Here is a 23164-nt window from a genome sequence, read left to right on the forward strand (position 1 = left end):
AACAAAAAACCTCAATTAATTCTGTCATATGTCTTTTCCATATCAAGTTTGATCATCATTAAACCACGTGATTTGGAAGCCCTAGCTAAAGAATGCATTAATTTTTGAGCAATAAGAATATTGATGAAAATATTTCTATCCGGCACAAAAGCTCTTTGTTTCTCAAAAATCAGGAATGGAAGGACAGATCTAAGATAATTAACTAAGATTTTAGCCAAAATTTTACATAAAGTATTGCCCAAACTAAATGGCCTATAATCATTAGGTATTTAGCCATGATCTATCTTTAACCCATCTAAAGTCCAGAACAAAAAATTTAACCCACATATGGCATCGACCAAAAAAAAAAAAAAGACTTGATAGGTAACCTTTTCCTTCCCTACGCTCATCTATATGTATTTATAAATATGGTACCATAATCATGCATTTTTATAATTTTTACTAAAAATATGTACGAGTTATCTGATCGGCGCAATCTCCACATGGCACTACTAGCATAATAACACTTTGCAAACCCAAACAGATTTGTTATTGAATATTATTATTTTAATTTTATTTTGTTTAAATAAGAGATGGCCACCAGTCCATCAATACCGGATGTGAAATTATTAGTTCGATCGGATCTGCTAGTTCAACGATGAATTGCACAAACACTACTAACTATTGGTTGCCATCATTGAGTTGGTGGACCAATCAAACTGTGAAGCCACGTATATAAATTTGTGTGCATTGTATATTTTTTATTTTATCTAATCATACGTACATGGCATATCTATCAGCTCAATATTAGGCTTGGTTCAACCAACAGTGCTCCATACATTGTTTCTCCTGCACATATACTTTTGTAGTTGGACCGTTGCATTGCTAAGCTAATGCATCTGGTCCAACTCATAATTTTTTGAGGAGCACACTGTGGGCAGAGCTGGAATCAAGTTGGATACGGATCAAATAATAATATATTTATATTTAAATTTATTTTATCTGATAAATAAAAATATAGATTTGAAGATAATTGAAATGTAAAAATTTATATACATATTTATTTTAAATAGATTCAGATATAATTTAAATATTAAAAATATAGATATAATTATAAATATAATTTAAATAATTAAATTTTATAATTTAAAAATTAAAATATTATTAAATATATAATAAATCAAATTAATGACATGTTTGTGTGGTTGTATAGTTTTTTTAAAATTTAATAATTATTATATAATATTATATATAAATTTGGATATGTGGATGTGGATAAGACCGTTGTCTATCTATTTTTATATATTTTATTATGGAAGATATAGATAGAAAAATAAATATTAATTAAAATTTTAAATTTATATATATATTTAAATTAATTTAAATATAAAAATACATCTGCGAAGATGACATCCATGTAACGCCGGTCGCCATCGATCGGAGGTGTCAGCATATAGACCCAGACAATCATGCCGATGCCAAGGCCTGCTCCTGATTCCCAAAAAAAAAAAAAAATATATATATATATATATATATATATCCTGCGCGCTGATCCAGCCGTCCGATGCGAAGCCCCGATGCCTGCCAGCACTTAATAGCGGAACCCACACGCCTGCAAGAGTGACCGCTGCCGTCTTCGTTCTCGCACTTCCTCTTGTCACTTCTCTTCCTCGATCTACTTCGCCGGCCTCCGTCGGCGCCTCTCGTTCTCCTTCCGGCGCCACTCCGGCCAATCCTTTCGCATGGAGCACGTCACGGCTGCTACTCCGGCCACTCTCGGCCTTACGAAGCCTGCCCCCGTTGAGATTCCGCAGGTACTCTCCTTTTCTCGGTAGTGGTCTCGATTTGTTGGCCTTTCCATTCGCTCCGTTTGCTTGTTGATTGGGCTTGTGGTGTTGGAAGATACTTGTCCGAACAAACTACTCAAAGACGGCTAGTTGGGGCTTTTGGATTTATGTGAGAAAAACGAACCTTTATGTTGTTTTTATGGCAAAGTTTTATTTTTTTCTTTTTTCTGGTTCTTGGACGTCGGTGTCTGCATAGGCTACTGGGTTCTTTATCCTTTCCCTTTTATGCATGTATCCTTTGTTCTGGATCTTACCCTGAGGTCAGCTACTTCTTGGTTATTTGATCGCTTATATATATTTTATGTATTCCGGAAAAGAAATCATGCTTTATCTACGCTCTTTACGAGGGATGGTTTCTTTTCATTCTTTGTTTTTGTTTGTCTTTTGACAAATTTCTATCTATATACATCTACTTATGTTTCTTCAATCATGACAACTCGTAGAATTTCAAGAACTCCGAGAAAAAAAAGAAAAAGGCAAATTTGAAATCCTTTACTAATGAAGAAAGAGGAAAGAGGAAACTGAAAGTGAAGTCGTATTTGTACTAATCAAGAGGGAGAATCCTGTCGTACGTGTGCTGTTTTGCGGTCCTTGGGGAAAAAGATCACTTCTTGTCACACTAACGATCCCACTTTTAACTTCTTGTTCGCTTATTTCCTAAACCCTTTGTAGTCTGCTCGACGATCTTCAGAATCGGAGTTGCCAAAACTTGGGCGTTGGTTTTTTTTCTTTGGGTGGCTTTGGTGGTACAACTGAACGTAGATGCTGAACTAGAGTGTGGGTTTTTCTGATGTGGTTGGCGGTCGATGTGCTTGTCTCTGTCTGTCCCCAGCGGTTGATCAATCTGTTGCTAGTGCAGTGATACATTGTTATTTTGATGTAATGTTAAACTAATAGCGGTTATCAATTTTGTTCCTTTAACATGTGGAAACTACGGTAGAACCCATTTTTAGGGTCTGTTTGGATGTCTCTATATGTTTTCTGCACAACATCTCTATATGCATGAAAGGTAATGAAGGAAAGGGTCCAGCAGGAGGAAGAAGTAGAGGGAGTATGAGGATGCTGTGCTTCAGCAATCCTGAAATTTTCAGCATGTTGGGCATCCTCTTTTTTTTTTTTTTTTATTTGATAAGACAGATAATTCAAACCCTTCTAGTATAAATGTATCCAAGATAATAAGAAAATAAAATATCCCTAAATGGGGTAGGGGCATCTCGCATGTCGGTCCAAAGAAGTGATCTCGAGTGCTCCACAATAAAAACGGCTATCCCATCAATCGTTATGTTTGCCTCCCAAAAAGTATGCTGGATGATGAGATTAGCATAACTAGATAGCAAAAATGTGCTATCCCATAGAAGGGAATGGCTAGCATCTCCTCGAATATACCTCTGGATTTGGGTCACGATCATAGCCAAGTCAACCTTGATGACCAGATGCTTGGCATGAAGGGACCAACGAGCAAAGGTGATCCCGGCCCAGATAGCTCGAAGCTTTGCGGAAGGAACAGATGGACCCCAGAGCTCGCTGCCCCCAGCCGCCACGAACCTAGAGGTGGGATTGCGGATGACAAATCCAGCTTCTCCGCTCCTTCCCCTGACACTGCCGTCGAAGTTGACCTTGAGGAATCTCAGAGGAGGAGGCTTCCAGATAATAAATACTCGGCAGGCCGGTGCAAGAGCGGGATAGGAGTCCTAGATCTCCAAGAGTCTCAAATTCGTATGAATCACATTGGACACCTCCTCGTCTCAAACATTAGACTGTTCCTAAAGAGCCATATCTATCGTGCAATGTAGACTGCCTAGATGCCAACCAACCTCAGCCCTCCCCTACCGGCACTCCGCCTCAATAGATCCAAGAAGTCTTGGATAGGGGACTTAGACTGGAGGAAAAAGCTGTGCTCACCATCTGCCACACCTGTGCTGTTCTTGGGCATGGAAATAGCATGTGCTCGATCGTCTCCTCCTTGCTGTGGTAGACCAGACAGATGGACTGGATATCTATGCCTCTCCTCCTGAGAATAGATCTAGTCGGAAGCCACCCCTAAGTGACTTTCCAAAAGAAGACTGACCTACAGATGCACTTCAATCTTCCAGATCCACCCAATATCCAAACTTCTGGATGGCTCCCTCTATAACCGGTGGTAGAGGTCAGCCATCACAACCATCGGTAGGCAAGAAGATCTCTAGACTCTGACATCCTGAGCGCTATGGGTTGGAATTGCTAAAGACTGCACGCACTTGGCCAAGCTCTCCCCAAAAAATTGGGTCAAGGCCTCAGGTCCCAACTCCAGTCATCCTGGGCGAGTATATCACACCCTCAAAGAATCTCCAGCTTCAGTACTGATGAAGATCGGCCGCCGGCTCAGTAGCATATCTGCAACCCAAGAATCCGCCCGAACATTCATAGACTAGCCATCGCCCAAAATCCACCTAGTCAAAGGGATGACTTCGGGGGTCCACGCACAGATCTCCTTCCAAAGAAAGGAGGAGCTCCTAGTCGCATAGATCTCTGTACCAGCAACCCATGAGCCATACTTGGCCCTCATCACCGAGCTCCACCAACTGTCAGGGTCGAGCAGAAAGCGGGCGGCATGTCGGGCAATGCCTTTTTCACCGACTTTGGCATGACCTTTTTCACCTTCTTACAAGTATAGGTATTAGTAGATTAGTCACTTTCCTCTCTTATCTTCTATTCCACCCTCTTGATTCTGCAACTCCTTTGTCAGTAAGAGATATCGCATGAAATCACAGATAGGATGGTTGACATTCAAACAAAGCCAAAGTCTGTACAAAAACTGACTATAACGTTCTTGTTTTGCTGAGCAAGTCTTTCAGAGCCTAGTGATACATCTTACAACTATGCTTCTAGAAGCAGGTCAGGGTGGATATTTGTAAGTTATCAGTTGCAAAAACTTAAGTTTATATGCTTCCAATTCTTGAGTTCAGGTCCCTATACTTTTTGCATCTGTTCCCGTATTCGATCATCATTCCTTATCTTGCACATGTTATTATTTAAAGGTTCAAATATCTAACCATATATGACCTAAATCTCTCTCACACATACTTTCCTCAAAGGTTCTCCCTGATCTTGATCTCGGATTTCATCTGATGGATTTTTGAAATCTTTATAAAAAGCAAATATTACCTATTTGGTTCTTTAGGGATTGCCGATGATTAAAAAACATCTAATCTTTGCCATCAAATGAGGAAACTTAAGTCAAAAAACATGTTTACAGGATTCATCTTCAACATTAAATCAAAGAGACCACTAGTGGTTCCAAGATAGTTGGCTCCTAACCTGCTTATTTCTAAACATCTCCTCTTGATGTGGGTCATGGATGTTTTTCACTGATCACATATCCTGTCCAATAAAATGGTCCTGTTGCATTTTGACAATGACATGTTGTTGTTTTTGTTTTTTATGAAGATTTTATCTGCTCTCTGATAGACACACATGGTTGTGGTTTATTTTAAGGAAATGATTGATGTGCAATTATGTGTAGGAGAATACTTTCTTTTTATCTTTTGACTTCTTTTTAATTTTTAACATACCATTCTGTATTATAGTGTTCCTGGTGTTAAAAGGGTTATTTTTTAATTTTTATGTTCATACGTTACAATATGTTTTTGCAGTACATTTCTTTCAACTAGACATTTAGAATATATATGTTTAAATTTCCCTCAATTAAATAAGTTCCACATTTTTTGCCAATTCTTTTGTAGATCTCATTCTCTGTCAAGGAGATTGACTTTGCAGAATGGAAAGGAGACATACTTGTTGTTGCTGTCTCAGAGAAAGATATGTCCAAGGACTTGGATTCAAAATTTGAGAACTCAATCTTGAGAAGGCTAGATGAGAAGCTTGGTGGTCTTCTGGTGGAAGCTTCAACTGAGGAGGATTTCACTGGAAAAGCTGGGCAGTCTACAGTTCTTAGGTTACCTGGTTTGGGTTTCAAAAGGGTAGGTCTAGTTGGGCTTGGGCAGTGTTCTCCTTCATCCACTGCAACTGCATACCGAAGCATTGGTGAGGCTGTTGCAGGAGTTGCAAAGGCTGCCCAAGCAAGCAATGCAGCTGTTGTTCTTGCATCTTCCAATGGGATTTCAGAAGAGTTCAAGCTAAATGCTGCTTCAGCAATTGCATCAGGTACTTCTCATTAAGGTCTCTCTTTAAGAACTTTGTGGCAGCAGTATGATGCAACAATTTGGAGTAAGAAATGAATGAGTTTTGGATCACCTTTAACTTCTCATCTGATTTGGTTTGTAGGAACTGTGCTAGGAGTATATGAAGACAACAGATTTAAGTCTGATTCAAAGAAGACACATCTTAAAGCAGTGGACATTATTGGTTTGGGTTCTGGACCCCAGCTGGACAAGAAACTCAAGTATGCAAGTGATGTTTGCTCTGGAGTAATTTTTGGAAAAGAACTTGTAAATGCACCAGCCAATGTGCTTACCCCTGGTTAGTTAGAGTTCATGTTTTCATTATTGAGACCTTTTTGATTCCTATTCCCTTGTTGTGTTTTGCGTTTGCATCATGCTACACAATTTGAAGGTTCTTATAACAACTTTTCCTATCTTTTAGGTGTTCTGGCAGAAGAGGCTTCAAAAGTTGCCTCATTATACAGCGATGTTCTCTCAGCAACAATATTAGATGTGGAGCAGTGCAAAGAATTGAAGATGGGTTCATATTTAGGTGTTGCTGCTGCATCTTCAAATCCCCCTCATTTCATCCACTTATGTTATAAACCTCCAGGTGGCGATGTGAAAAGAAAGCTGGCGATTGTTGGGAAGGGTTTAACATTTGACAGGTATATGTTCTTTCTGTAGGAGGTGCTATACATTTTGCTGATTTTCATTCTGAAATTTAAATAGGAAAATCTCCAATTGAGTTTTTGGTTTGCCTTCCTACACTACCACCTAATCTCACTCAAAACATCAATTGCTTATCCACATAATCTTTCCAGGCCATGGCTAATTTAGGAGATAATATCATATATGTCACCTCATTACATGTGGCACCAGAACATTAGAAAATGAAATAACTAACGTGGGGCCACTGGATGTTTATTTCTTTTTAATTATTGCAGTGGTGGTTACAACATAAAGACTGGGCCAGGCTGTTTGATAGAGCTAATGAAATTTGATATGGGAGGTTCTGCAGCTGCTTTTGGTGCAGCAAAAGCCTTAGCACAGATTAAACCTCCAGGAGTGGAGGTATTTTTTCCCTTTTCTACACTGAGTGGAAAGGAATGGTGCCCTTAGAAATAAATTTGTTTCTAAGATCAGTTGGCAGTTAACATTTTTTTCCTCTTTCCCAGGTTCATTTTATTGTTGCTGCGTGTGAAAATATGATTAGCGGCACGGGCATGAGGCCAGGCGACATAGTCACAGCTTCTAATGGAAAGACGATCGAGGTATAATTCTTGGTTCCTCAGAAAGAGATGCTTAAGATTCACATCTAGCTGCAGGTTGATTGACATGTGTCAGATTATCTGTAACAAGGCTACTTGGATGCTATAGTGTATGGAATTTATAGTATGCATAGCACTTCTAAATATTTTGACACTGTTGAGAAACCCAGAAATGGACTCTCCTGCATATGTTAACCGGGATTGTCTGAATTTGGTTCTTTTTTTGAATGTCATTTGAAAAGATATTTCAGTGCAAGTTAGGACCAGTGGCAGAGCCAGGATTTTAGCTTCTTTTTTTTTTTTTGTTTGGGGGTGGGGGGGGGGGAATGGATTTGAATTTGGAATTAAATTATTTATAAATATTATATAGTTATATTTATTATGCAAATTTGCCAGAAACTTTTTTATATAAATTCAAGCATCAATATCTACTGATCATTTTGTTAGATATTAGATTATTGTGGTTCATTCTATGATAGGACAAGTAATAGTTATTAAGATGTATAATTCAAAAAAAAAAAAAAAAAGATTCAATGATTTTTATTACAGATTTAGTTTATCAACAAAGTCTAGAGAGAAGTAACCAGGTGCTGTTTGCATGTCTTCTTGTGTCCTCTCCATTTGCTTAAGCCTCCAAGAATAAGTAAGAGGTGAAGCACACCCATTTTGGGAGGGAATAGTGCTCAGGTAGGAAAAAGTATCTGATGTTAATCTTGTATGGAGGTGGGGTGGGGTTATTGCAAGATATTAGGAGAAATTCTAGGGATCATGTTGCCTATGAAGTTTCAGATAGCAGAGTTGCAATCTGTACAAGTTAAGAATTCTTTTTTCCAGAAATTTCAAAGAGACCAATCTTTATCTCAATTTTGAGTGGCAAATATGTACACATAAAATGTTATTTTCTCAAAAGCATCAAAAAGACTCCTTGTTATTGGGATTCCCTGGCTCCACTAGTGGTTAGGACACTTTAATTCATAACAAGTTTTAGCTCTAGATAATTTTAGCTTAAAATGTTGAAACATTTCCTGTGAAGCATCATACCTTTTCATTTTCACTGATGTAATGATTTGAAATCCTAGTCCTTCAATAGGAAATAATGTTTTAGTTAACTTAGTCTGGATCAGCTAGTCATAATATCTTTATACCTTTCTTCCATACATATTTGTACAGTATGGAGGTATTCCTGTATCAGGTCTTCTAGAGATACAAGGAACAAGCACTTTGGAACACCCAGATTCTTAGCACCTGTACGAAATGATTTGTTGACGCTGTGTAGTAATTGATGCTCACCAGATTATAATGAAGCCAACTAATAATTTATAACTCTTGTAGCATATTTGCATTTGGACTTCCAAAAAACAAAAGAATGTGAGTGTATTAACATCGTTTAAAAGCACACATTGAGGCATTTCATTATTTATGTGGGCTTTCCCTGTTTTATGTAGATTAGCATTTTCTGAACTTAGGAATCCTGTGTTAAACCCTCATATATCTCTACTGTTTCTCCCTGTTTCAGGTCAATAATACTGATGCTGAGGGAAGGCTGACGCTTGCAGATGCTTTGGTTTATGCTTGTAACCAAGGTGTGGAAAAGGTATTGACATCCTGCATAGTTACTATATTATTTCACTTGAAGTGTTTATTCTCTTGATCTTCTGGAATGTTGAACCAATTATTTAGGGTATCTGTGATTATCTTTTTTACAATTCATTTTGGATATTACAATGCATGTTGCTTAAATGGATAAAAGCAATGCTTTCCATGATGTTCGGACATTCAAAGTATCAAGATGAAATACCCTGACTATCTCAGCTTTTTGCAGAATCTGTGAGACTGCATGAACAACTATGATCATAGTTTTTGCAGAATCTGTGAGACTTCATGAACAACTATGGTAGCATTAATGGTAGAATTTATATCACAATAATTTTAATCCAATCAATTTGGGTTTAAATATATAAAACTGAAACTGCCATGCAAAGTTATGTAGTTCATACTGAGTACCAAAAAAACCAGGATAACAACAAGGGAGAAGGGGGGATGTTGAGAATTTCCTGTAGGAGGTAGGATGGTGGCTCAATTTTTATGAAGCAGAATTTGTAGATCTGAAATACAATTTCTGTTGATACTTTTATAACTGTTGCATGCAGATAGTTGATCTGGCAACGCTAACTGGTGCTTGTGTAGTTGCTCTGGGGCCCAGTATTGCAGGTAACATGCATTAAGAATCACAGTTCTCCCCATACTCAAATCATTGTTTTGTTTAGAACTTATCCAGTTCAAGATTTTGGTAGTACATGCCATTAAACGGCAGGGCTGTATGGCAATCTTGATTTACAAATGCCACAGTACTTGGTACATAGAGAGGATAGATGAGCAAGTGATCTAAAGAAGCAAATTGTTTTCAGTACTGTGAGAACAGCCACCAGCTTGCTGCAAACCTTGTAGTGAAAATCTTATTTCGGGACAGAGACCTACATTGTATGCCAGTTTGCTGACCTTTTGCTTGCTGCATCTCATTTTCTTCATTAACATGACTCTAGTTTATGCCTAATTTTTCAGGCTGCAAATATATGAGCGAGAGGGGTGATATGTCTGTTGTCCATCTGGAATATAAGCTGCTTTCCAGTGGTTTTTATGGGTTTTTGAAATAGCTGTCCTACTAATATTAAGTTAAAATTATGGAAAAAAATAATTGCTTTGAGACTACGATACCGACCTCAAACGGTAGGAATAGGCTTGTGGTTTTATGGTTGGTTTTGTTTATCTATTATGCTGCAGCATGTGGGTGATTTGCAACCTGGGATATGAGAGGAAACATGCATTAAGCTAGTTTCTAAATATCTTCTTGATAGCCACTCCGTATGTTGGCCAGACATATACTTATTTTGAGCTGCTGGACTGTTAGAGTTTTTCAATAACAAGGTCACCTTATTTTCACAGGATTTTTCACATCCAGTGATGATCTAGCAAAGGAGATTGCTGAAGCTTCAGAGATCACAGGAGAAAAGTTTTGGAGGATGCCATTGGAAGAAAGCTATTGGGAGTCAATGAAATCAGGCGTGGCTGATATGGTAAACACTGGAGGCCGTCAAGGTGGCGCCATCTTAGCTGCACTTTTCCTGAAACAGGTTCAGATTAAATCATTTTTTTATTTATGCTGTCCCATCTCGCCCTTTATTTAGTATGACAGATTAACTCGTGCTTGCTTGACCATATCACCATGCCATGATCATTTAGGCTTCTTTAGATGTGACTCCAATTGTCATATTTGTGGTCTTACATTAATCCGGAAAAGCTGAATTATCAGACTGCAGAAACTAGGTTTTTGGATGATACTGAAGAAAAACAGTATATCACTTAAATGAAGATCTCAAAGTTATTGCTTGAAGTAGATTTTCTGAATATTATGATATTTCCTTCCTCTTTAATACCTCCAACTGTTGTAGCATTTGCTGATTCTCAGTATGCCAAAATTAAAAAAATCTAAAGATGATAAAGAATGAAATAAAACAAGAAATAGGATATATTTATAGTGGAACTAGTTGCAATATTCCTTCTTTCTCATTTATAAAATGCATTTTGGCTTTCTTTTGAAGCAACCAATGTAAATCTCAGATGAAGGAAATGTTATGCTGGAAGTAAAAAGCCTCCAAGGAGTATTCTGGAAGGAGGCATTGTTTTGGAATTTTATGTCTTAATCTACGAGTATATCTTATTAAATTGGTTCGGTTTTGTAATACAAGAGCAAGCGAGAAAGTAATTATTATTACAAAACTAATTGAAATCCTCCTTATTGGCAGTTTGTCGATGAGAAGGTCCAGTGGCTGCATATAGATATGGCAGGGCCTGTATGGAGTGATAAGAAACGTGCTGCAACAGGGTTTGGAGTGTCGACCTTGGTCGAATGGGTTCTGAAAAACTCTTCTTAGATCAAGTTGAGATATTGTAAATGGATGCATTACTCTCCATCGAATAGGAGTGATGGTGGTGGAGGATCTTGTCATTACCAATGACTGTAGTTTCTTGAAAAATAAGCTTGTAAATAAGGCTAAGCAGTGGTGGGCCTTGGTGCTTTTCCTAGACCTGCGTTAAATCAACGATACGTGTTTTGATCCAGTGTTAGTTTTACCTTTTGAAAGCAAGAACAAATGGATATCTTTTTCGTTTCTGTTACTCAGATCCTTTCAGCTATTCGTAGTGGTTCTCCAAAGTGATGGATCAACTCATCTAATGATCCTGAGCAATCAGGGCGTCTGGTTTGGCAACAAATCAACTATCAGTCTCATTTCACCTGGGTGTTTTCGATTAATTGAGTTAATAAAATCAGTGATTGTTACATATTTGTGTTTAATGTTTTTATTTTATTTTATTTTATTTTAGGGTTCAGAACCCCAAACAAAGCAAAATTAACATCCAAGGAAATAAACATCTCGGAGCATCAGCAGTGGCATGAAAAGAAAGGTGAGAAGTGGAAAAGCCAAACGTAAGTGGAAAATTTGGGAGCACTTAAAATTGACCGGGTGTTAGCTTTCGGCTCTCCAAGGGTTGTTGATTCTCTCGAGTTTGAATTTATCTAAGATACAATGGTTGCCATTAGTTGCCACACTAATGGCACATTCAGACCATCTAGAATAATAATTGCAGCAGCTATAACGATCTGACCACACCGCAGAGGGCTATACAACCTCGGACGGTGGCCATCTAATCTATGTTGGAGATGGGTAGCTGTGACTCAATTCTTCAGATGCGCCGTGTTTGGAACCCGACGCAACCGTCTCTATGTTTGAGAAGAGCCAAAGCCATCCGTCTTCAATATAGATGACATGGCAGATGTACGGCCTTTTGCGGTGCAAAACAATGAAGCATGCACGGTAGAGGATCCAATCGTGACAGAGGCATCATAATTTACTGTATCCCGGCTCTAGGGGTAAACCACAAAAAAAAAAAAAAAAAAAAAAAAAAAAAAAAAAAAAAAAAAAAAAAAAAAAAAAAAAAACATTAGTTCTAGAATTCTGGGATGTAATTCCTCACCCCGGGTACACTAGGAACCATGCTGGATCAAAGCTTTTTCTGACTTATTACTACGAAACTCTGTCACGCGAGACAAGGCATTTGAAGAAAACTGTCAACCACAATCGAACCTCCATTGAAGATATCATTTTTGCGACTCCAGATGCTCCATAAAATATATGCTATAACTCCATTCCTATTTGATGCTGAGCAACTAAACATTTCTTTCACTATGGACCAGCTATTAGGAAAGCCAATTCCATACATCCTTTAAAGTAGAACAAGGAAACAGGGCATGGTCAATGCTTCCTCATTGTATTTGAAACAAATTTAGGCATTAAACCATAAAGAACTGAAGCACAAGGAATAAATCCCCAATCTAATCTCCAGACAAAATTTTCAACTCTTGCATATACTTTTAGCTTCCAAATCCAGCCAAAAGATAGATTGTGGTTTTGAATTGATGGCCTCCGAGATCTGTCAATCTCCCTGACATTAATTTTGTTTTCTAAATCCATTGCCCCACTTTTAACATCTTCTTGCTGGATGGGAGCCTGAGGAAGTTCACTAACTTGTGCAACTAATTGTCGAAAGCAGTCCTTGATTCCATTCACCAGAGTTAAGAAAGAGTTTTTTCACCAAGTAAGCTAAGGCCTCAGAGATTCTTCACCAAGTCAGCCAAGGCCTCCCCATGTTGATAGGAACAACCATTCTAGACAAAGGTACATTGTCACACAAAGGTTCAGTAAAGATATTAACAGATTCTCACCCAAATAGACCATTTAAATTCTGCCTCTAAGCTCTTCCCTGCACAGCTCACTGACTTCCAAATTCTTTAAATAAAAAACAATTAAGAAAACACTTTTAATTTAAACTTTGAACAATCTAAAAAAGATCCATAGCAATAAGGCAGTTTTGACTTCGAATGGCATGCTTACGATTTCAGACCCACAAGCGCCTGCTACAATGCCTAAAAGAAATGCTTAACACACTAACACAGAGAATAAAAACTATTAAAAGAGAATGCGGAGATAAAGCCCAAAATATCAAATTTATAAAACTCATACATGAACAGAGTGCAAAGACATGAATCAGGGCTTGTCCTACTGGTCATACACCTCTGCCGACCAACTAGAGATTCTAGTTTGGATGCTTGGAAGGTACATCTCCAAAAAAAATCTGACTCTGCGTAATATGGTATAAGTCTGGAAGTGCTTAATCATGGTACAGGTCAATCCCCCTCCTTTCTCCTAAAACAAAAATTTGCAATCAGAGGAGCTACTAGTGTCAGCAAAAATGATCACCAAGAATTATTTGTCTTAAAAAGATCAATTATTCCAATTTCAGCAACAATCTGTAATTAGTCTCTGTTCAATCAAATAAATCAGGAGAGTGGCTTGGCACGAGTTGCTGGATCTTCCTTGGATTCCACCCACATCATGAAGAGATAGCTGAGCACCCACAGAAACACATACTGGAAGGGAACCCAACATAAAATTGCAAGAAGACTCAGGATGCTTCCAACATACTGTGGGTCCTTAACGTATCCAAAAGGGAATTCTGTTACCCATGGAATATTCTTTCCAAAGCGTACACCATAGTAAGTGCCTGCCTCACCAAGCAATTGATACACCCTGACAGCAATGATTTCTGAATTTAGAGTCGAAGCGACGAGAACAAAATTCTGCTTCTTGATGAAAATCTCAAAGCAACTACTCAAACATTAAGTCAGAAACTCATGTAAACATATAAATATTATTCAATCTATGCATAAGTTTATTATATGAAATTACAAATAACACCTATTTGGATGACCTCTACTGTGCAATGGAACAAATATAACACGATAATGAAAGCATTCATATCAATCCTGATCCAAAGTACTATAAAGTAAAACTGCAGGGCAGTAAAGATCCAAGATGTTTTTATGTATGTTTGTAGCTGCAGTACTTGGCTTCTTTTTTTGTTCCCCCTTCTTTTTCATGGGTTAGAAGTACCATATCTTTGATGAACTAGTCTCAGCAACTGATAAAGGACTAATTAAGTATGATCATAAAATATCTTAATTAGGCAACCTAGGAAAATCTCACAGCAAACTAAATACATTTCCACCATAGGTAAAATCATTCATCAACTGATCATGTTAACTATGGGCCTGCTTGGCATTGTTGTTGCTTTAGTATTTTTGTTTCACTACAAATTAGTGAAATACCTTATGGAGATTGATATCGAAGATAGCATTTGCAAAAAGCTCCTGCTTTTCCTCGATTTTGTTTCCAGTCTTTTTTGTAACCAATAATCTTTGTTACCAAATGCTCTAAAGATTTTGTAAGCAATTTAAAAAACAAAGGGGTTTTACTTTTATCATACATGTTGTCCAGTCTGGTTCATTTTTCTTCTTAAACTTAGAAAACAAGGACAGAAAACAAAAGCAATACCAAACAGGTCCTAAAATCTTCATAATTCATCCACAAAAAGCAGTTCCCCCTCCAGTATATTAGGAAGGTGTCAATAACCACAACCGCATAATTAATGATAAACCATATATCTACTCTGTGCACATGTTCTGTTAAAGACAAGCTCTTCGGAAGGCCATAATGGAGATGATGTACAAGTTTTGTTCTTCCCATGAATAGATCAGGTAGAAAGATCTGGTGAAATTAGTTCAAATAAATAAAGAGAAGCATCTGGAGCTGATGAGGTGGCCCCATAACTATAACCAATAATTCTTACTTCATTCAAGAACAACTCATGCAAGAATTAGGTTACCTAACAGTGAAGTGCATGGAAATGGATTAAACAATTTGCCTATCCTCCACATTAATGTAGGCACTAAACTTTTTTGTATGTTTATTTCTTGGTGTGAATGTAATATCACTAACTTCCAGTAACTAATCACAACCAGGTCATGGACTTGCTTGCTGGAAAACAAGATATGATGGTATGAAGAAATTTGAAATATTTCAGACATGTCAATCCTCAAAGGCAAAAAAGCCAAGTGAAAAGGGAATACTAAATTTAGTTTAAAAGGTCAAGAAAGAGAAGTAAAAAAGTAGATAAAAGCCTGCAATGAAGTAGCAAGCAGTTTATAGATGATTCTATTCTGGAGAACTTAGGTAAAGAACAATGTCCAAATAGGACAAAATAAAATAGCACCAAATGGATGAGGCATGGTTGATCTCTTATGGTTATGCATATGTGTACTTATGCAAAGTGATATATTTAAAACATATGACAAAAGGCATGTGGGAAACAAAACAAAAGTAGTAATGACATAGTTTACCATGCTACTAGTTGATCAAAGGACCATGGGCTGATATCTTATTAGCCTTAGAAATTTTTGCCCAACAATCACAGTGCTCTTTTTGTAATTCCCTTACCCAAATCTGCTGATGCTAACATCTCCCTACAAATTTAGTGATGTTGAACTGTTGTTAAGATCCAGATGATTCTTCCCATTAGTTAAACAAGCATATGTTTTTTGATGATCAGAGCTTCAGGGTAAACCATATATCAAGACTGAGACAGCAATCAAATCTTCTCTCTTCTGGTAAAGATGAGATGAACTCTCTTTGAGGTCTCTAAGTCACACAATCAACCTTATCACAACATAACCAATCTGATCATTGTAGCTAAGTTCTTCCACAAAGCCTTGCAGATAATGGATCATCGTTTAATGTACAACAAACTCAAGAGGCCCAATATCATTAAGAAAACTGCTTCACATGTGCAGCCTCTGCATTGAGGAGGAAGTAAAGCTCTGCATTTCTTCATCTCTTGCTTACGTTTAGCTGATTCAAGGACTCAAAGTCTTGCTTTGTATTTCATTTCACAAAGTTAACCATGATTCCTTATCTTCTTATCTATCATTATGCAATAAAAGAACTACTCTAATATGGCAAATTCACTCGAAGATGGGATATCATTTTCAATTCACCATTGTTGGTTCATCATGCCTTCATATGCAACATGGACACAGCAATTTGTGCATTGCACCTACAATGGCTAAAAGCCGAAAACAAAAAAAATAAGTGGCACCCTATTATACAACCCATACTACAGGGAATTGCGTAAGTTGTCCACAAGGCCAATTCACTTGAGTAGTTCTTTGGATACTTACAGTCTCATGAGACACTCATACTCCGTGTTAAAACAATTTTGGATACTTATATAAACAAATAAGCTAGCTTCAAATAACATAAGAGGTGACCGTAGATAGGCATGCTTCGCAGATGAGGATCCATGAAGCCGAACCCAAATATTTGGGGCAAGTTTGGATGATTATGGTTATGGTCTAAACAAATACCCTCTGACTGGTTGATCCATAAAATTCTAGAATTAATCTTCAATTAATTGCTGAAAAACAGTAGATAGAACATATGTGCTGCACATTCTGTGATTTCAACAAAGTACATTGTTTTATTCCAAGATTTTTTTTTTAACTGATCCCCCTTTGAACACAACTACAATGGTATTTACCATTTAGCACAATTCCAAATATTCCGATCACCGAGTTGCTGGGATAAATCCCACGATACCAAGGTTAAACAATAATCTTTCATGAAGGCAAGCACTATATATTTCGAACTAAGATGAAAACAATCAAAAGATAATAATGTGTTTGAGAGAGAGATAGAGAAAGAGAGAGGCTCACTTGAAGTTGAGGTACTGGCCAACGGCGACGAGGGGGTAGCAGTACCACGGCGGCCAAGAGAATCGGGCAACGGAGAATAGAGCGAGGAATTGAAAAATCTTGAGGACGTGAGAGACCTGAGCCATCCGATGGGAGGGGTCCACCCCTTTCCCGCATACGTCCACCCATGCCTGCGGATAATTCCATAGAAGGTAGTAGAAGGGGAAGGGAAGCATCACCCCGATGCCCACCGCCACCGCCACCGCCACCGCCGCCGGCGCGCCCTCCATGCTTCCCCAGCCTCACCCGGAATAAACCTATAAATGGATGCTATTCTCGTTAAGTTGACGTGAACCGGGTTGCACCCTTTTATTAATCCGCAGAATCGGTTCGACCGGACCGGCTTTGGAGCCGCGAGTCTGCGACCCTGAAGCCGAAGCGGTGGAGGCCTGCGTGACTTTTTTATCATAAAGCGCTGGAGCCGACTACAGGGGAGGCTTCTGACGGGCGATTCTATTAGATCAAAAAACAGAAAGGCGGCGAAGCGAGGGAGGAGAAGCAGAGCCCCCTCTCGGTACGATCCTTTTATTATGAAATTGGGATTTCTTTTTTGCTGAAAGGTTTCTGGATTTTCAAGGATGCCTGTCGTGTGGGTTTATGATTCAAAGGCTTGGTTGTCGCTTATTACTGCTATTTTTTTTTTTTAATAGACTTCAGACGATCAAATTTTGGAAGCATTAGGGATTGAATTGTTTGATTTAGAGCATAGGATCATATTTTTTTAGTGAGGTTCTTGCTTTTGTTCAATCGATGTGCTTAGAATTTCTTGCGTACTTAGCTGTATTGGTATTTCTTTTGCTTCATTTATTCTTTTTTCTGTCTGATTCCATCAAATATGAGAATTTTAGTTTCATTGAATTAATTTTGTAGATCTTGCTTGATTTTTTTTTAAAGAAAAAAATTGGATGGGAGGTGCTTGTAGTCAAACGTTGGGTCCTCTTTAATCTTTCCATGATGTTTGTAAGAAATAGTAAAAATCCATTTGATAGAAAAGTTGTTTTGGGATTGAATACATCAGCAGCCTTTCTGTGAGGAGTAGAGAGTCAAACAGCACAGGCCGTGGAGGCATCTGTCGTAATAGAAGACTGCAATATGGGAAAAAACAGAGGATTAATCTATTTTTAGATTAATTGATCATATTTGTACCCTTTAGACTCTTATATATAAATACCCAACACAAAACATAAGCCATCGTCTAAGCTTCTCTATTCGACCGCTCCAAGCCTCCCACCCGATTGAAACTGCTAAGGACGGAAAAACCCGAGGGAGAACCGGGGGAAACATTGGAAAAATCAACGGAAAAAATAAGGAAAGACCTTTTCCACATAGATTGATATATTTTTTTCTTTTCCTTTTTCTTTCTTTTCATTTCATTCTCTTTTTCGGAGATCTATGGGGAAGGAGGACACCTGAGAGAGATTGGAGGGATTTCTTAGGTTCCAGTTGGGGTTTTGTCTCAAGCATATGGGTTTTGTGCGAGTTGTGGCGGTGTGAGTTGGTCTCTTGAGGTTTAGAGAGCTTAATTTTGGTAGAAGCATGATAGTTTGTAGGGTTTGGGAATTTTCCGTCGAAAGGATTCTTCTTTGGCTACAAAATTTTCAATTCATGGTTCTCCTGTAAAGGGGAAAAAAAATATCCAGCCCATTTTTTTACTGTACATAGGAGAGTATAGAAGCCACCACATATCGTGAAGGGGAGGCTGTGAACTCCCCTTTACGCTTTGTTTGGATTGGGGGTACATGAAAGAGTTCATAAGGGGAGGGGAGAGGAGGGTAATGGAGGAGAAGGGAGGGGAGGGTAAGGGAATTAATGAACCCTTGTTTGGAAAGGGAAGGGAAGGATAAAGAATGGTACATACCTTATCCTTGTTTGGATAGAGGGGTAGAAGAACTTTTATATATATTTTGACAAATATGTCTTTTTTTATTAATAGATGTACTATTTAATGTTTGTGATATTTTGACAAATATGCTTCTCAAATCTGCTCTCTTTGATTCTTTTTTTTTGGCATTCATATGAATCTATTCGAGAATGATTTTAGCTTTTTGAAATGCCCGTTTCGTTTGACAAATGCCCGTTCCTTTTTTTTGATTCATGACTCAACTTTTTAATATGATGAATTTCACTCGTGGATCATATCCAACTTCATCTATAATGGCTATAGGGTTTCTGAGTTGTGCGAAGAGCAAAGGGACGGTTGGGAAGATAGAGTATATGATGATCTAATTGTAATTTTAAAATTTTATTAAAGATAAGTTAGGAAAATGAAAATTAAGCGTGAACCTTCTCCTCCGTTACATCCCAAATCAGGGGGTACAGAAAATTGAGGGGTACGGAGGGGTTGAGAGAACCCTTCTCTATCCTTCTTTACCTCTCAAAAAATTTTACCAAATAGGGATTTATTCTTTACCCTCCCCTCCCTTCCCCTTATGAACCCCATGTACCTTCAATCCAAACAATATGTTAATGTATTAGAAGATTGTGGAGACTGAAATGAGATGATATCTCTGTTTTTGGGCTTTGTTCAAGTGTAATTGAGATTAATAATGGGAATGACGAGACTCTTATTTGTGGGATTTTTCAAAATCAGATCACTAGTTGAGGTGAGGGGGAGCTCGGGATAATGGATGGTTTGGATGACTAGTTTGTTGGAGTTTTACCTTTGGGATTATCAATGATGAAATTGTTATACTTAAATAGAGATATTCAGGAGCCTTGGTTTGTATTCAAGTACAATTTTGTAGTGCCATATGAACTTTTTTGCATGAGTTTTAAGTCACTTATGAAGTGATTTGCTGGGAGGAGAGAGTGATGGAAATAGGATGCATAAACTATTAAACAGGTTTTCTCCAGATTGAGTTAAGAGAAAAAAACCTAACCCAAAAACTATTTAGCATCTTTAATGTTGTGGATCCGACACCAATTTACCATAGAGAAACTAGTTCAGTATGGTAGATTTGAATTGAATAGTATTAAAAGAATATGGTAAACTTTATGCCCAACATATGCTGTTAAGGTCTAAGTTGGGTTGATGCAATGTTAGTTTTCTGTTTAGTGTTTCGTAAGACTATAAAATATGTGATACAGATGAGCCATAAAGAGGGCTGTAGCAATTGCTGATGGCTCTCCTCATGAGGTGGTAGGATTTAGATGAATTTGGCCTTTTTGTGAGATTGTCATTGTTTTAAATTGTGAAATATCATTGGTACACTCAAGATTTTAAATTCTGTGGGACAAATGTCCTAGTTTTTCCGCAGAACAGGCCGCTTTCCCACCCGTCAACTTCAGATCCTCTGCTGTTGTGAGTTTTGCACCACAAATGGCTGTGCATATTTGGATAAGCGACATATTGCCCATTTTGGAAATGGACAGCTATCACCTATAGTTTTGGCATACCCCTCTGCAGTGCAAAACACTCACCAAGGAGGATCCTAGCTCCCTTTTGCATCTCTCCGCTTCTTGTTTCCTTTATTTTTTATTTTTTGTTTGTTTCTTTTTCTTCTTTCTTTCTTTTTTTGTTTTCCTCTTCATTCTTTCCTCCTCCTTTCTTTCCTCTTTTTCTTCTTCTTTCCTTCGTCTATTTTTTCTCTTCTCCCTTCCTTTTTTTCTTTCTTTCCTTTTTCTTAGTCTTTCCTTCCTTTTCCATTCTCCTTTTCTTCTTCTTTCCCTTCTTTCTTTCCTCTGTCTTCTTCATTTCCACATGGATGGGTTTTGGAGCCCCACCCCTGGTTGGTACCGTTTTCTCATAGGAACAAGATGGCACGCCAAGGTGTCCTCCATCCAGCCAGGATTTGAAACAATGGTTATACTAATTGTGCTTTGTCTGCCTTTTGGTTAGAGACACACTTCCCTCCTCAAAGAAACTTGCCCTGGATAGGAATTTGACAAAATAAAGCCATATAAATGACCTGAGAATTCACCTTTTCTGATTATAAAACTGTGTTTGAAGTTCAGTAAACTTGTTAGTGGTTGTCTGGTAGATTTAGTTGTTTTCTAGAATAGATGAATTTTGTAAAATTAGGAGATGTTACACCTTGAAGTATTGACCTGGATGCAAAGAACATTCTACAGCTGCTTTGTCAAACTTTAGTCTTAAAAGCGCATGGTGATGTGCTCCTGCTTCCTTTTGGAAGATCCTTTTTTAAAAAAAGAAAAAAATTCTGATAACCAGATATAATCACGATAGCTTATTTCTTTTTGCAGTGAAATAAGGTAATAAATGGCAAGATATATTTTGCATTGCCTTGTCTGATTGAAATTTAGTCCAGTCTTTGAACAAAGTTAGTTTGTCGCATTCTTTTCATGACTTGTTTGAATTTCATTTCAAAATTCCTAAAAAGGGTTTGCTAGAAATAAAAATGTTCCCTTTTGCAAGTGGATAACAATAATTTTAGCATGAGTAGCTCTGTAACACATACAAAGAACACAAAGCTCTGTAGTGCGGAGATAATAGAGATATGTTGTTATGTTCTTTAAACTTCTAATCAGACTGGTTGACACCTGAGGGCATGTTACAAATTTCTCATCTGAGTTTTGCAAATAACATAAATATATATGTTTTAATGGTTGACATTTCTTGGTGTTTTATCTAGCTATATTAGCATGGTATTATTCCAGATAGAACTATGCGTTTAAGCTTTGGAGTTGGGAGGTATAATGTTGCCACATGCACTCTATTAAAATCTCTCTCTTTTGATGGTTGCAGGTACTATTGTTCTCCTGGAAATTTGCTAAAATGGGTCATGCAGAGGTTGGGATGCCCTTGCAATCAAAATCACCAGAACCTCCAGCTATTAGCCAAAATTTGGCTGCAGCAGGTCCAACACCTGATTCAAAGCCAAAGAAGAAGATCTGTTGCGCCTGCCCCGACACAAAGAGGCTGAGAGATGAATGCATTGTGCAGCATGGCGAGGCTGCATGTGAGAAATGGATTCAAGCCCATAAACAATGCCTTCGGGCCGAGGGGTTTAAGGTCTGATCCTTCATAGGACATATGGAGTCAGTGGTCTTTTCACACATGTGATTTAGGCACCAGATACTTTCTATACTGAGTTAAAATAACTGATCTTCCCATGAAGATTCATGAATAAAAATGACCAATTGTACTAGTGCCATTTTCTCAGAAGATGTTTGATTATTATTTTGCATCCTCATTTAAGTTATTTGATTGCTGTTACAAATCTGTAAACAAACTTTTGACTTAACAGAACTTCAGCTTAGAACTTATTTTATAATTCCAGATGTCCCTTAAACTTTCCCTTTTCTAGAGCAGTATTAGGATCTGTCAGGTAAGATGCTTTTTTGCAATTCAGTGTATAATTTTTGCAAAAAATGCGAGAGGGCCCTTTTGTTACGCTGTGGATGGGATATTATGAACTAGTTAGGAACTTAAATGCCTTGTTGTTCAGAGATTGTCAGGATTCTTGATGTGGAGATGCATGTTTTATGGGAGCTCCGTGTCATGATTGTGGGATTAGATAGACCTTCCTGGCCCCTTCTGCTGCTTTTGTTGCTCCACTTATGTCAGGATATATTGCACATGTACTTGTCTAAGTACTCATATTACCTGCAACTGAAAGGTTTTTGGAACATCATGGACCATGCAAATTTGGTAATAGCAAATTAAGTTCTGTTTTCTAGACTGGTTTTGATGATATAGGCTTGGCACTGCACTAGCGGAAAATCTGATGATGGGGAAGTATTTTTTCAGTAAATATGTACTGTGTATGGGTGAAAATGGGGAAAACACTGCTCTACCAACACAGGAAATATTCTGTGCGCTGATGCAGAACAAGAAAAGGGGAGGGGGAAGGTGGAACAAATGCTCTCAGAAAACAGTTGTTTCGTACAGCCCTTGGCAAACATCTATTAAATCTTTATCGAGTTTGATAGATGGTATCACAGAATCGAATGGTGTTGCATTGAGTTTCTGTTACTGTATATCTGCAAAATCTTCCATGTAAAGTTGTTCGAGTTGAAAGAGGTGGATGTACCGATCAATCATCTTTTGATGGGTTCATGTGATATTGTTTTCTGGCTTTATTGGATGTGTTCATTTCTGATACTGATAGACATGAACTCCTTGTAAACTGGGCTATCTTGTATTTATTTTGTAAACAGAAAACTATCAAATAAAATGGGCTCTCTCTCTCTCGTTTGACTTTTGAACAGCTTAGACTCTAGTCTTCCTCCTCTCTTCCCTCGAAAATGCACATAAATGAG

General features: G+C 37.9%; 3 protein-coding genes across 4 annotated transcripts; 2 read left to right on the forward strand and 1 right to left on the reverse strand.

The window, feature by feature from the left end:
- The first annotated feature begins 1590 nt into the window (after positions 1-1590).
- On the forward strand, positions 1591-11412 carry LOC105060178 (leucine aminopeptidase 2, chloroplastic). The gene is made up of 10 exons (XM_010943786.4): positions 1591-1793; positions 5549-5969; positions 6090-6284; positions 6408-6633; positions 6913-7039; positions 7144-7239; positions 8753-8830; positions 9387-9447; positions 10180-10367; positions 11040-11412. The coding sequence occupies exons 1-10, from the start codon at positions 1722-1724 to the stop codon at positions 11166-11168; spliced, it is 1593 nt and encodes a 530-aa protein (XP_010942088.1). The 5' UTR covers positions 1591-1721; the 3' UTR covers positions 11169-11412.
- A 1652-nt stretch (positions 11413-13064) lies between these two features.
- LOC105060175 (phosphatidyl-N-methylethanolamine N-methyltransferase) lies at positions 13065-17208 on the reverse strand. Of its 2 annotated transcripts, none has more exons than XM_019855736.3 (2): positions 16904-17208; positions 13065-13961 (listed from the first exon to the last, which is right to left on the reverse strand). In XM_019855736.3, exons 1-2 carry the CDS (start codon positions 17170-17172, stop codon positions 13634-13636), a joined length of 597 nt encoding a protein of 198 aa, XP_019711295.1. In that variant the 5' UTR covers positions 17173-17208; the 3' UTR covers positions 13065-13633. The 2 variants fall into 2 exon arrangements, with proteins under 2 accessions (XP_019711295.1, XP_010942086.1); XM_010943784.4 differs by having other exon boundaries at positions 13111-13883.
- Positions 17204-22187, forward strand: LOC105060177 (cytochrome c oxidase copper chaperone 1). The gene is made up of 2 exons (XM_073248047.1): positions 17204-17456; positions 21648-22187. The coding sequence occupies exon 2, from the start codon at positions 21678-21680 to the stop codon at positions 21918-21920; it is 243 nt and encodes an 80-aa protein (XP_073104148.1). The 5' UTR covers positions 17204-17456; positions 21648-21677; the 3' UTR covers positions 21921-22187.
- Positions 22188-23164: the final 977 nt, after the last annotated feature.

The sequence above is a fragment of the Elaeis guineensis genome, chromosome 1 (assembly GCF_000442705.2).
Source record: "Elaeis guineensis isolate ETL-2024a chromosome 1, EG11, whole genome shotgun sequence".
Classification (NCBI taxonomy): Eukaryota; Viridiplantae; Streptophyta; class Magnoliopsida; order Arecales; family Arecaceae; genus Elaeis; species Elaeis guineensis.